The 14693-nt window shown below is 43.9% G+C and overlaps 1 protein-coding gene across 3 annotated transcripts in view; it reads right to left on the bottom strand.

The window, feature by feature from the left end:
* The window catches only part of FNDC3B (fibronectin type III domain containing 3B), a 617129-nt gene that overhangs the window by 291998 nt on the left and 310438 nt on the right, over positions 1–14693 (bottom strand). For all 3 annotated transcript variants that reach the window (XM_063916263.1, XM_063916264.1, XM_063916265.1), the window contains exons 4-5: positions 11062–11138; positions 1141–1381 (exon numbers count right to left, since the gene is read on the bottom strand). In XM_063916263.1, the coding sequence (XP_063772333.1) occupies positions 1141–1381; positions 11062–11138 (318 nt within the window). The remainder of the gene's footprint in view (positions 1–1140; positions 1382–11061; positions 11139–14693) is intronic.

Genomic DNA, 14693 nt, shown 5'->3' with positions numbered 1-14693 from the left:
AGACAGGATGTCTTCTGCCGCCGATTTCACCGGACCTCTTCGTCTCTTCTGGCTCTGTAAGGGGGACGGCGGCGCGGCTCCGGTGACCCATCCAGGCTGAACCTGTGATCGTCCCTCTGGAGCTAGTGTCCAGTAGCCTAAGAAACCCGATCCACTCTGCACTCAGGTGAGTCCGTTTCTTCTCCCCTTAGTCCCACGATGCAGTGAGCCTGTTGCCAGCAGGACTCACTGAAAATAAAAAAACCTAACTAAACTTTTATTCTAAGCAGCTCAGGAGAGCCACCTAGATTGCACCCTTCTCGGCCGGGCACAAAAATCTAACTGAGGCTTGGAGGAGGGTCATAGGGGGAGGAGCCAGTGCACACCACCTGATCCTAAAGCTTTACTTTTTGTGCCCTGTCTCCTGCGGAGCCGCTATTCCCCATGGTCCTTTCAGGAACCCCAGCATCCACTAGGACGATAGAGAAATTATCAATATCGTCTAAAATATCACCTAGTGTGTATGCACCTTTACTGTGATGGCATCTCCCAAGTACGCAGAGTAGGAGTGCACTTTGAAATGCTTTGGGTCACTGGAGCACTACAGCAAATCCAAAAAAAACCCCACCTGAAACTGATTAGAGTAATCTAAACCTCTCAATGATCACTGAGCCCTTTGCAGGAGCCTACGCTACATAATGAATGATCCAATATGTAATGGATGGTTGTGAAAGATCAACCTACTATGCTTTCAAAGTCACTTGATCCAGTACATTACATCCTAATTATGCAATACAGGACGTTAGGCTAAAAACTATTTCCAGATTAGTCCGCTACAGGGTGGATAAGGTCTGATAAGTTGCTACTGACGTGGTATACTTTAGATACCCACAAACCATTGCTGTGTGGTAGGCAATGCACTGTGATTGCTAAGGTACATTTTGAACATGGGGCTAGGACAGCAACAGCACAGTAGAGTTGCCTCACAGGGTGGGACTATACTGGTGTACAAAACATTCTGCTTTTAGAACACATAGAGAGTCATATGGAATGCTTATAGATTCATCCATCTATATGGGTTACAGCAGCGCATCTGAAACAAGCTAACTGCAATAGGAACATGTCGTATTTTACTAAAAATAAAAAGTCAAAAATACTTACCTTGTTCTCCATATATTGTGGGTGGGAGATGGTGTGGGTAGAACTGTGGCGGTATTTCTCCCGGACCAGTGACTGGCGGGTAAAACTGAGTATGTGAATTGTGTAGGAAATGTGGATGATGAGCAAGGTAAGGAGGCAAATGGTGAGTTGGAGAGATGGCAGATGGATAACTGGGAGGGTAGCAATCCGGAGACTGTGGTGTTACAACTACACGTCGAACTCCTGTGCTGTCTTCTATAACCTGTAAAGAGAATAATCAGGTAACATAAGACAAAAAAAGAGAATTACATGGTAATTTAAGAAAACAAAAAGTATAAAAAGCTCCTACGCCCAATGGAAGCAGCACTGATAACGCTGCATATTAACTCAGACCATGGCAATATGGTTGCCACCCATCCAGGATTCCCCTGGACAGAGGCAGATTGGCCATAGGGTTCACAGGGAAGATTCCCGGTGGGCCGACGCAGCCATGGGGCCTGTTTTGTTTGTGGACATGTGGTCTTTTTTATAGACATAATGAATAAGATGCAAAATAATTTGCATATATGAAAATGACTTTGCCACTTAGCCTGTGATTGCAGATGATCTAGTGTATGCTCTGTCTGCCTGCTTGGCTGACATATAAGATTGAGTGAATAGTGATTGGGATATGGTTGGTGTAATAAGCAAGAAAATATATCTTTCTAAAGAATGATATAGTTTCCTAAATTCTGAAGCTGTATCATATAATATGCTCATAATATTTAATTTTATTTCTTTTTAACTTCCCCCTTGGTGCTGGACATGCCCACTATCTGGAAAGTCTTGGGGGGAGGGTGCTGCTGGCTCGGCCCATGGCTAGACCTTACACCTCTGGTGCTGCCAATGTGGGGCCACTAGTACAAATTTTTCCAGGGCCGCTTTTTGTTCCCAATCTGCCCCTGCCTCTGGACATACTGGAAATACAAAACTCTGTTCAAATTCTAGAGGCTGCTTAATCCTAGATGGGTGGTATCCAGTAATCTCATGGCAGGGTGCGTCACCAGCCAGCCCTCTCTGCTGCTCCAGCCCACTGCTACCGCCACCAATCCTGTAAACAGCAAGGTTCATTCGTAACATCCTACTTTCATGTCAGCATTTTCAACCAGCAACTCTGGTCAAATAGGACCGGCCTGGTTGCAATGGCTACAGTCTGGGCTCGATGACGATCACACAACAGGACGATTTGTCACCATGTTAGAAAAGAACACTACAAGCAGCATGAGTACAGTATGTGATGTTTGTAGTAAGTATACCTATGCAGCATTTCCCAGCATGATGCTAATCTTATTTGGTAACCTGTAAATGCTGATAACTAATGCCATAGAACACCTGTGTTTACAGACTATGCTTGTAGGAAATGCCATGCAATATCAGCCCCATAAAATAATACAGTAATATGTGTGCAATATTTACGTATTTTATATGTGTTGGTTGATCTGTGTGTCACCATTAGTATGTGTTCTGAGCCATATAAAGGGGAATGAGAGGCTATTACCTGTCACATAAGGGTATGAGGGGTCTCTGTGGCATGTAAAGGGGTATGAGGGGGCTCTGAAGCATATAACCAGGTATGAGGCGGCTCTTTATTAGAGTGATAAGAAAGGGCCTGATATATAAACTAGCTGTTCTACCCGTTCCTTGTACGGGAGTTTCTGATTTTCACGGTTGTAAATATAAATGAGTGCTAAAAATTTGGTAAATCTATAGAGATGTAAATTTGAGATGTCTTAATGTAAGTAAATATTAATCCATGGTTCTCGGCGTTACCCGAGGAGCGGGTCTGGGACTGAGGGTCGACAGCACAAAAGTCGACACACCTTAGGTCGACGCCAATTGGTCGACACACCTTATGTCGACATGGACAAAAGGTCGACATGGACAAAAGGTCGACAGGAACAAGGTCGACATGGAAAAAGGTCGACATGAGTTTTTAATGTTTTTTTGGTGTCGTTTTCTTCGTAGAGTGACCGGGAACCCCAATTAGTGCACCGCGTCCCCTCGCATGGTGCCTTCGCTCCGCTACCGCTTCGCTCGGCACACTTTACCGTTGCAATCGTAGTCCACGTGGATCGTTAAGTATGAAAAGGTTCAAAAAAAGAAAAAAATCGTGAAAAACTCATGTCGACCTTGTTCCTGTCGACCTTTTGTCCATGTCGGCCTAAGGTGTGTCGACCAATTGGCGTCGACCTAAGGTGTGTCGACCTTTGTGCTGTCGACCTGGAGTCCGGATACCCGAGGAGCACCCGTAGCAGATATGGTAAAAAGTGACAGGACCATTTTTTTTGTTTATTAAATTCTATCCACTGGAGGTGCAATCCAAATTTTGATCCAACTGTCCATTTGGGCGTTATCGTTAATGCAACGCAAGCCACGCATTGGTAATGATGTCATTATGTCAACCCCCTTTTCATCCCCTTAGGGGAGGTTTCTTGAAGTTCTAATTACCTGATTTTCCTATTTTACACCTGAAGAATGCCTCTGTTAAATTTCAGTTTCCTAACATATCGGGAAGTAAGAGAATTAGTGATGGATGAGTGAGTGAGTGAGTGAGTGAGTGAGTAAGTGAGTGAGTGAGGGCTTTTGTGTATATGTATATATATATATATATATATATATACATACATATATATATATATATATATATATATACACATACACAGTGATTGCAAAAACGCGCTATAGCGCGTATTTTACCCGGTTTTGAGTTCAGGGGGCTCCGCTGCGGCCAATTACAATCTTGTTAAATGAGTGATTCCACTGTGGGGGGAGGAGGGGAGTAACACGGAGGCGCCGATTCGTCACTTATGGACGCGGCAGACTGAGCGCTGCTGTTGTTGGATACCTTCGCTTCGGCGCCCTCGGATCGTTCCCGCACTCATGTACTGAGCGGCCCGCCTCTACATAGGTCAGTGTCCCCGCCGCTACGGTCAGCAGAACTGAGCGCCGGACGGTGTGTGTACAGTGTATATCTCACACCATATCCCGGTCTCTGCGCTGCCGTGTACTGACCACTTGCTGCCCGCTGTATTTGTGCCTGCATATGGGCTCTGCCAGTGAGGAGGTGCTCGCACTGTGCCAGGGTGTAAGTGGAGGGGGCCAGTTACATGCGTGTGTGCCCGGATTGTAAGGGGAAATGGTCAGTGGGTGCCCGGGGTATAAGAGGTGGAGGATTATGAGATGAGCAGCTGCTGTGTGTGTGTGTCTGGGGTATGAGGTGTGTGTGTGTGTCTGGGGTATGAGGTGGGCAGCTTCTGTGTGTGTCCAGGGTATGAAGTGGGCAGGTGTTGTGTGTGTGTCCAGGGTATGAGGTGGACAGATGCTGTGTGTGTGTGTGTGTGTGTGTGTGTCTGGGGTATGAGGTGGGCAGCTTGTGTGTGTGTGTGTGTCCAGGGTATGAGGTGGGCAGGTGCTGTGTGTGTGTGTGCCCGGGGTATGAGGTGGGCAGCTTCTGTGTGTGTGTGTCCAGGGTATGAGGTGGGCAGGTGCTGAGTGTGTACCCCGGGTATGAGGTGGGCAGCTCCTGTGTTTGCCCAGTGTATGAGATGGATAGCTATGATGTTAAGGCCACTGTGGAGAAGTTGGAGGGTTCATGGCAGGGGTGGTAGTCATGTGACCGCCGGTCGGCTGACCGACAGTCACATGACCTCCTCCGTGAGCCCGACGGCTCACTATCCCGATGGTCGGCATGCCGACCAACAGGGACTATTTCCACTCGTGCGTGTCCACGACATCCATAGAGTGGGAATAGAACCCGTGGCGACCGCAGGTCGCCACCAAGCCCGCAGCGTGGCGAGCGCAGCGAGCCCGCAAGGGGCTTGCTGCACTCGCCCCTCCCCGCCGGGATCCCGGCGTCGGTATGCTGCCGGGATCCCGGCGTCGGTAAGGTGACCGGCGGTCAGGAGACCGCCGGTCACCCGTACTACACCCCATGGCAGGATAGTGGTTATACTATTTTTACTTATGGGATAAACAATTATTCAGATTTCCTCACTCATTCGTGATGTAAAAACTTACAGCAAACTTATTATTTATGCAGTGGGTTTGTTTAGCTAAGATGGGTAATGAAGTGCCATGGATGGGGCCACATGCACAGGTTAATTGGTGGGTTTGTAGCTTGGCAGAAGTCTGGTTTGTGTGGAACGTATAACGGTAACTATCTATGTATGTGGTATTCTGGCCTGAGTTATGGACATGTGCAGCTCTGTTGTGACTGATCCCTATAGCATAGAGGCCATATACAGCCTGTCAGGATGCAGAGATCGGGAGTTGCTGGTGGCGAGACCTGTAGTGTCCACTGCAGCGTTGGGGATGGCAAAGAGGAAGACTGTCTGCACGCACTGTCTATGAGTAACACACACACACACACACACACACACACACACACACACACACACACACACACACACACACACACACACACAGTCTAAGGGGCTCTACCTGGCGCAATGTATAAGTGGCATTACTGTGTGATGTAATGCAAATAACTAACACTAACTGTGTGGTGTAATGTGAATTGGTACTCTTATGCGGTCACGCCCCTTTTACATGAAGACATGCCCCTACATTTTGCTGCGCGCCTTCGGCGCGCATTGTCCCTGATTTCGATGTAGTACAGAGGGGGAGGCACCTATTCACTTTCTGACACAGGCCACTAAAATGTCTAGTTACATCTCTGGGGCAGAGTGTCATGTGTGCTACACAGCCCAGCAGTATCGTCACCCCCTCCCCCTTATTGCAACACTTTTGTAGTGTCCAAATCAAGTCTGTGTCTTAATAAGTAATAAGATTAATAACCTTTATTTTGATGGGACCCAAAAAAGGACGGGTAGGACCCCAATTTTTTAAAAGTGAGGGGTCCCTGGGACCCACTTTTTTTGGGGCTCAGCGCGATCACTGATACATATATATATATGAAGTGTAAAAAAGCGGCACTCACAGCTTGTAGAAACGGGTAAATAAACAGCCACAGTCCGTATAACAAATCAACGTTTCAATCAAAGATTATATATACACACAGATAGATAGATAGATAGATAGATAGATAGATAGATAGATAGATAGATAGATAGATAGATAGATAGATAGATAGATAAAATAGTTGTAACCCAAGTGTGCTTTTGGCCATGCCAACTGGATATGCATCCTGTCTGGGAATCTGGAAATGAAAGGGTAGTAACCCTGAAGATGAGACAGGGCACAGCAGGACAAAACACTGACGTACACAGCAGTCAGTACTCCCAAGAGGTCAGTCAGCACTTCAAATACAAAGTAGGTGTGAATGTTTTATGTGAAGAACAGGTTTAAAGTACATATGATTTTCATGTATTCATGGCCTATCCTGTGATAACATTGAACACACATGTCTACAGTCAGGCCAGGGGCGTATTTAGAGAGGAGGGGACCCGTGTGCAGTCTCCGGGTGTGGGCCCCTTCCTCTCCCGTCCCGTAGCCGACAGCAGCGCTGTTAGCGCTCTATCTGAGCACTAGAGACTCTGGCACAGTGCCAGAATCTACAACGCATGCACAAGTCTCCGAAAAAAATGGCACGGTGGCCATTTTTTCGGAGATCTGCGCATGCGCTGTAGACTCTGGCACTGTGCCAGAGTCTCTAGTGCTCGGACAGAGCACTAACAGCGCTGCTGCGGCTGCCAGCTACGGGACTTGGGAGAGGAGGGGACCCACACCCGGACACCAGAAAGGTAAGTATATAGAAGAAATGGGTGCAGTATGTGCGGTGTGGGCCCCCACTGGACCCAGGGGCCCGTGTGCACCGCATACACTGCACCCATTATAGATACACCAGTGAGTCAGGCTTTGATTTATAGGGATCAATGATCAATATTTTTATGTGTGTTCTAGCAGCTTTCCAGTGTAATGTAGCCCACCCTCATAACCTTGGACACTCATGAACCACAACTGGAACTGAAGGAACTGGATACAGCAGGAGCAGGTTACATTATCTACCAATAGGTATGGACCCATTAAATGGCAAGTGCCAATAATGACATCCATTTTTTGTAGACTGTTCTACATTTTTTTTTAACAGGTGCTTAATATTTAGGAAAGGTTATGTGACTCAATTTACAGGTTACTCAAAGTGAAATATGCAGTATAATTGTGAGTGAATGAGAAAACTTTGGCAAGATGTGGCTAAATATATAGCAGGATATGGCTACTCAGCACCACGGCTAAGCAGGTAGAGGCCACAGCTCCATTGTGCTATAATACTGTAGTGTGGTCAGAAGATTACTGCCCACACAGGCCACAATTTACCTAATATTAATAGGATCATTGTCAGGTTTTGTAGTAAATTTGGGCCACATAAGATGTAATATGAATAACATATATTAACTGTGGCATAGCATTGTGTGACCGCCTTAATCTACTACACCCCTCAGACACAACGCAGTGCATGGGGGGGGGGCGGATCTGTAAGCCTAAAATTGTCTTCAGCAACCATCTTGCTGACCCTAGGCATTAGAGTTGTGATCACGCCTATATAAAATACATGAAAACACCAAAATGTGTATGGTGAACAAAAGGTGTCCATGGATGTGATCTACAATATGTAATAGAGTTAAACACATCCTAATGAAAAGTAGAAAAATGACATCAACAAATCTATTGGTGATTATTTTTAATTAGCACTAATAATAATGTATAAATGTATTTCACATCATTTTACCTATATATTGTTTTGGGGTTTTTTCATAAATTCTCTGTTGGCTAGGTTAAAATATCCCAAAAAATTTAAGCAATTTGATTTTTGATTTGACATTTTCATAAGGTTACGGTACAGTGGCGGAACTAGCGAGTAGTGGGCCCAGGTGCCAAAATATGTCTTGGGCCCTACATAATAACACTAAATCAGTGCACTGCAATTTCAACACTGAACTACATCTTCCTTATGTGCTGCACAACATTACTACACTACATCACTAGACTACACTCCCTATATGCTGCACTACATCACTACACTATATCCCCTCTACATCATTGCATTGCATTCCCCACAATAACATTACAACATCACAGTGATTCTCTCCACATGAACGTCCCATGAGGAAACTCTCTTAACACAGACAGAGCATACACACGTATCAGCACCCGCGCTTTGGGGAACCTTTGTGTAAGCAGATAGAGTGTATATGTGCCAGCAGGCTGAGAAGCTAAGGATTCAACACGAGTATTATTAACTGAGCACATAGCAGGAGCAGATGCCCAGAACCTCTTGGGAAAAGTATCAGTTTCACCAATGACTTCCTACTTGGCATGCTTAAATATTCAATGTTGATTGGTTGCCATGGGCAACTTCTCCACTCTTTTCATTGCTTAGTACATCTCCCCCTTAAGATTGAGGGGAAGAAGGGGGCGAGTCAGTTCCTCTAAATAGCATGGAGCAGAAAAGAGAAGGGGAAGGAGGGGGCGGGCCTGGTCCAGCAGAAGGACAGGAGTACTTGGGAGGGATTGTAAAGCTGCAGCACACGGGTGACTTGACCTGTAGGAGGGACCAGCCACCACCTAACAGTTCTCTTGCAGAGGAGGCGGTTGCAGCAGCTACTGGATGAATTGACAACCGCTATTCTCTTAGGGGAGGGGTCCCCCTAATCTCCTCTGGCTAATGTCTAATAGCTAACTACTACAGGTTGAGTATTCCATATCCAAATATTCCGAAATACGGAATATTCCGAAATACGGACTTTTTTGAGTGGGAGTGAGATAGTGAAACCTTTGTTTTTTGATGGCTCAATGTACACAAACTTTGTTTAATACACAAAGTTATTAATAATATTGTATTAAATGACCTTCAGGCTGTGTATATAAGGTGTATATGTAACATAAATGCATTCTGTGCTTAGTCTTAGGTCCCATCACCATGATATCTCATTATGGTATGCAATTATTCCAAAATACGGAAAAATCCGATATCCAAAATACCTCTGGTCCCAAGCATTTTGGATAAGGGATACTCAACCTGTACTACTAATGTCACCAGCTGCAGGCCCTTTCATTTCGGTGGGTCCCAGTGACTGCATCGGCTGTACCTAGGGTTACCACCTCATCCCTTTAATTCTGGACACATATTAATTACACAGGTTCTGTGGCTGGCTGACTTCAAGACTCCATTTCACCTGGCTTTAATCAGCCACAGAACCTGTGTAATTAATATGTGTCTAGAATTAAAGGGATGAGGTGGTAACCCTAGCTGTACCGCTGGTAGCTCCACCACTGTTATGGCAGTTGCCCATAAATTGCAATGTGTACAGATGTACTGTAGCTGTAGTTTTAGAGAATGCACACATCACTGGTCACATCAAATCTGTCTAGCTTCTACACACTGACATAGAACATTCAACGCTGAAGACTATTGGGCCCTACACACATGCCGATATTACTGCACGATATGAACGATCTCGTTCATTAATGAACGAGATAACGTTCATATCGTGCAGTGTGGAGTCACCAGCGATGAACGATGCGCGGCCCCGCGCTCGTTCATCGCTGGTGACATGTCGGCTGTGCATGCAGGCCAATATGGACGAGATCGTCCATATTTGCCTGCACGTCTGTGGAGCCGGTGACGGGGGGAGTGAAGAAACTTCACCCCCCCCCCGTCACTGCCCCCCCGCCGCCGGGTCGCCCGTCGGCCACCTCGGCAGCACATCGCCTAATGTGTAGGGCGCATATGGCTTGTCTAACACAAGACTGCTCAGTCTGTGTGTATATGTAAATAAAGCCATCTAATTGTTTCAATAAAAATGTAACCTTACATCTGTGTAAATATGACTTCAACTAAAAAGCCTATCAGTATATGACATATGCATTATTATATGGGCTTATAACCTACCTAGGTGAGAATTCATTAGGCATTTAACCTTAATAATGTTATTTAATATCTTCATTTTTCCCAAGTGGACCCCCCCCCCCCCCCCCCCCCCTAAGGGCCTGATTCATGTTTGTAAGTAAAGCAAAAAAAAAAAGCACTTAACTGCTGGAACAGTGTCTGGAACAAACCATTTTGCCATGCAAGGGGAGCTAATACATTTAGATGCTTTCTTTGCAGGGTAAATACTGCCTGCTTTTATATGTAACCCACAAACAGCTTAATTTTTGCATTGCAATTTAGATTGCAGTTTGAACACATCCCACCTAAATCTAAATCTCTCTGCACATGTTACATCTGCCCCACCTGCAGTGCAACATGGTTTTGCCCAGTTGCTTGCTTTTTTGCTCCACTTACAAACATGAATCAGGCCCTAAATAATAAGCCCATATGAAGTTTACACACCTGTAACCATGGTGTTTGGATGGATGGATGGATGGATGGATGGATGGATGGATGGATGGATGGATGGATGGATGGATGGATGGATGGATGGATGGATGGATGGATGGATGGATGGATGGATGGATGGATGGATGGATGGATGGATAGATAGATAGATAGATAGATAGATAGATAGATAGATAGATAGATAGATAGATAGATAGATAGATAGAAGTGAACCATGTCTCTGCACATTTAAAAATAGATGTAATGTGTTGATTTACATGACCTCAATAATGTCCCAATACTTTTATTACACTAAATATGCTTCTCTTTGTTTTTTTATTCAAAGGTGATTGTTCTCTCTTTTGAAATATAAAAAGAACTATTTATCTTATCAGTTGTTGCTATGACGACAGACAATTACAATCCAGACATGCACAGATTCAATGTTTAGTTTACAGAATAGCAACAGCATGAGCACAAATTCTTCAGTCGCTTCTTGCCCAAATTCTGCTAAAGGCTATTAGTGCATAAAAAATGAAAAGGATAATTACATTTGCCTTTATAACTGTCTCTACAGTACTGTAATAACTGTCTATACAATACTATCTGTCATTGTGTGACGGTACCTGTGAGATGTAACCAGGAGGTACGTGTATTGGTGGGATGGATCCATTAGGAGACATCATTGGAACTTCTGCAGGACCTAGGGCAAAACATAATATAATGAATGTAATAGCCAATATAACAGCCACAATAAAAGGATACTATGTAGTGTTCTTTCATAGTTGTGCTAACTATATATTTACTTACTGACGCTGCTCTTGAGTTCTCTGTTAAGAAACTGATTTTTCTTACTTGAAAAGAATATAACCTGATATTGCACAGTAAACCTATACTGTCATTAAATTAAAGACGTATACGCTAGGGAGGATTTTTTCTATAATTCACATTTAAATGCCCAGACAGTAAAATTCCAAGGGAATACAATAATGTAATATATTTTCTCATAACACATTTATAACAGAGTCACAGACACTTATAGACTCTATACATCAAAATAATTTTTTCAGACTAAATAGTCCTAGGCACTTCTGAGAAAGAAATACACTTGTATATAAGAAAGCACAACTTCAAGTTTGGATTTTGGTAACATACAGTAGGTATGTGCTATTCTATTGTAAACACATTAAAAATGAATTCTGCATCATTTCTCATAGTGAAATACTGTAGCAAAAGGGGCAAAAACACTAGCAATACTAGCATGTTACAGGCAGAAACACATGCTTTATAGTAGCCGTAATTATCCATTATTGGTTTTCACTGCTAAGAGCCTATCAACTCTATTCATATATTTTCCAAGTAAAACCTGATTTTAAGAGATCTTTATCTGAACGGCAGTTCACATAATAGGAAAATATCTTTAATAAATTTTGTGATAATAATCGTTATCCTAAATTATATATTTGTACTACTGTATATATAGGGTTATATTTAAAACAAATCTTGGTGAATCTGATTCAGAACCTGAGTTTGTGCTTTTCAAATTTTTAAAAAGTATGTGATTTAGGGGCACATTTACTAAGCAGTGATAAGAGTGGAGAAGTGAGCCAGTGGAGAAGTTGCCCATGGCAACCAATCAGCACTGAAGTAACATCTATAATTTGCATACTATAAAATGAAACAGAGCTGCTGATTGGTTGACGGGGAAATTTCTCCACTAGCTCACTTCTCCGTTCTTATCACTGCTTAGTAAATGTACCTCTTAGACACAGAGAAAAAATATGGAAGATTCCACCAGCGGCAGCTAAAGCGCTGACCATATAGTGCAGGGGGGAGAACGGCTTAGCCACAGGAGCTTTAAGAGAGGAAGCCCGTGTGCAGTCTCCTATTGGGCCCCATCCTTTCCGGCGGTGCAGTGGATTCTGGCATTGTGCCAGAGTCTACTGCACATGCACAGGTCTCCGGGAACATGGTGGCTGCGCAGCATTCCTGGGGTCATCTCTATTGGACATGCGCGCAGTGGCCATTTTCCGAGTGATTTTTGACGCTCTGCATCAAGCACTGCATCAAGCACTTACAGGTGAGTATAGCTAAATTATTGTAGGGTATTCAGTGTGTGGGCCCCCCTTGACCCAGGGGCTCGCGTGCACTGCACACCTTGCACCCATTTACATTCGCCAATATAAACATCTGATAAATGTAATATATATTCTGGCTGGTTCCCCTGGGGATAGGCAGTGCTGTGTGTATCAGGTGCCATGCAGCACCCGACTCAGTATAAGGCATCACACGCCTTCTAAGCCTGTCTCCAGACTCCCATTGGTTAGTTTCAAAGCAGTCTTGGGACGGGCTTGGAAAAAGTGTGATGCCTTATACTGAGCCCTGGGTGCTGCATGGCGCCTGATACACACAGCACTGCCGAGGAGTAGTGACTGAAATGCAGGTGTTACGACCGTTACGGAGGCGCGTCACAGCTTGCGACTGTGATTCTGTACACATTTGCACTGGTCCCGGCATCTACCATAGGGTTTGTCAGAAGGTTGATTATTGACCGATGTGTGTCCAATGACAGCGCCTTTGTACACAAGCGGTGGATCTCAGACACCTCCAGTGGGGATCACAATACAAATCCCACGGCTGCGACAATTGCATATGTTTAGCCGCTGACTCAGGCCCAGAGATCTGCTAGTATCTGCTTAGTTGTTGTGGGTTTCAGTACATAATTATTTATAAAAATAAAATTATTACTTATTAACCATTATTTATATAGCGCCAGCAAAATCAGTGGCGGTTTATATCTGGGAACCAGTTATAACAAAGAGAAAGTTTAGAAGGGACTGCTCACATGCTTATAATCTAGAATGGAAGTAGGAATTTTAAACATGCGACTACGTGGTACATATGGCATTTTTGGTCCAATCAGATTACAAGGGTAAAAGAGTATAATTGCTCACTGCATTCTGATATTACAAACATTTCAATGTGCAATATATAGTATAGTATATAATTTATGTGTAGTAGATCTTATCCAAGCTATATAATGTTACATTTATATTTAATTATAAACTAAACTAATATGTCCATCAACAGCTCAGTCCTTAGGTCCACAGTTCATGGTTAACAGCAATTCCTTTTATTCTCACTGGGAAATACATGCCAGCACATTTTATTTTACCTATATGGAGCGGGATCTAAAATCTCATTACTTTTTTTGGTTCACAGGGATTTATGTTATCCCAGAAATGTTATATTATTCCAGAAACATTCTTTTTATGATCATCAGAAATGATTACATTACAAAATATTCATTTGGATGAAACAATAAAATTGCACTTATTGGGGGTCATTCCGAGTTGTTCGCTCGTTGCCGATTTTCACTATACTGCGATTAGTCGCTTACTGCGCATGCGCAAGGTTCGCAGAGCGCATGCACTTAGTTATTTTACACAAAAGTTAGGTATTTTACTCACGGCATAACGAAGCTTTTTCATCGCTGTGCTGATCATAGTGTGATTGACAGGAAGTGGGTGTTTCTGGGCGGAAACTGGCCGTTTTATGGGAGTGTGCGGAAAAACGCAGGCGTTCGAGTTGCAAAACGCAGGAGTGGCTGGAGAAACAGGGGAGTGGTTGGGCAAACGCTGGGTGTGTTTGTGACGTCAAACCAGGAACAAAAAGGACTGAGCTGGTCGCAATGGCTGAGTAAGTCTGGAGCTACTCAGAAACTGCTTAGAAATTTCTATTCGCAATTCTGCTAATCTTTCGTTCGCTATTCTGCTAAACTAAGATACACTCCCAGAGGGCGGCGGCTTAGCGTGTGCAATGCTGCTAAAAGCAGCTAGCGAGCGGACAACCCGGAATCACCCCCATTATGTACAGGCCGCTTTATCACAGTGACATTTTTAGGTTGTGAATCTTTTAAGACACACTTGCATTTTAATTCTGTATGGAAAGAAGGTGGGACACACAAATAGGTTAACAATTTTCCGGATATATCAACATATAACCAGGTGGCAATCTTGCGCTACATGTGGGATTGGTCGCATGACACCAACATGGCAAAATAATTTCCTCACCAACAAAAATCGTATACATTTTTTCCAATAGCGTGACCAGGAGATAGATAATCTCAGATATACAAGATAATCGGCTGTTATAAACAATCACAAATCTTTAGCACATTCTGCTCATAAAAGCATGCCTTACTAACAATTACCCTTTACAGATATCCTTTCTGGGCAATCTGGAATTCCAGATGCCA

The sequence above is a fragment of the Pseudophryne corroboree genome, chromosome 4 (assembly GCF_028390025.1).
Source record: "Pseudophryne corroboree isolate aPseCor3 chromosome 4, aPseCor3.hap2, whole genome shotgun sequence".
Taxonomy (NCBI): domain Eukaryota; kingdom Metazoa; phylum Chordata; class Amphibia; order Anura; family Myobatrachidae; genus Pseudophryne; species Pseudophryne corroboree.
The sequence above is the reverse complement of the archived record's forward strand: the minus strand, read 5'-3'. Positions and strand labels throughout refer to the sequence as shown.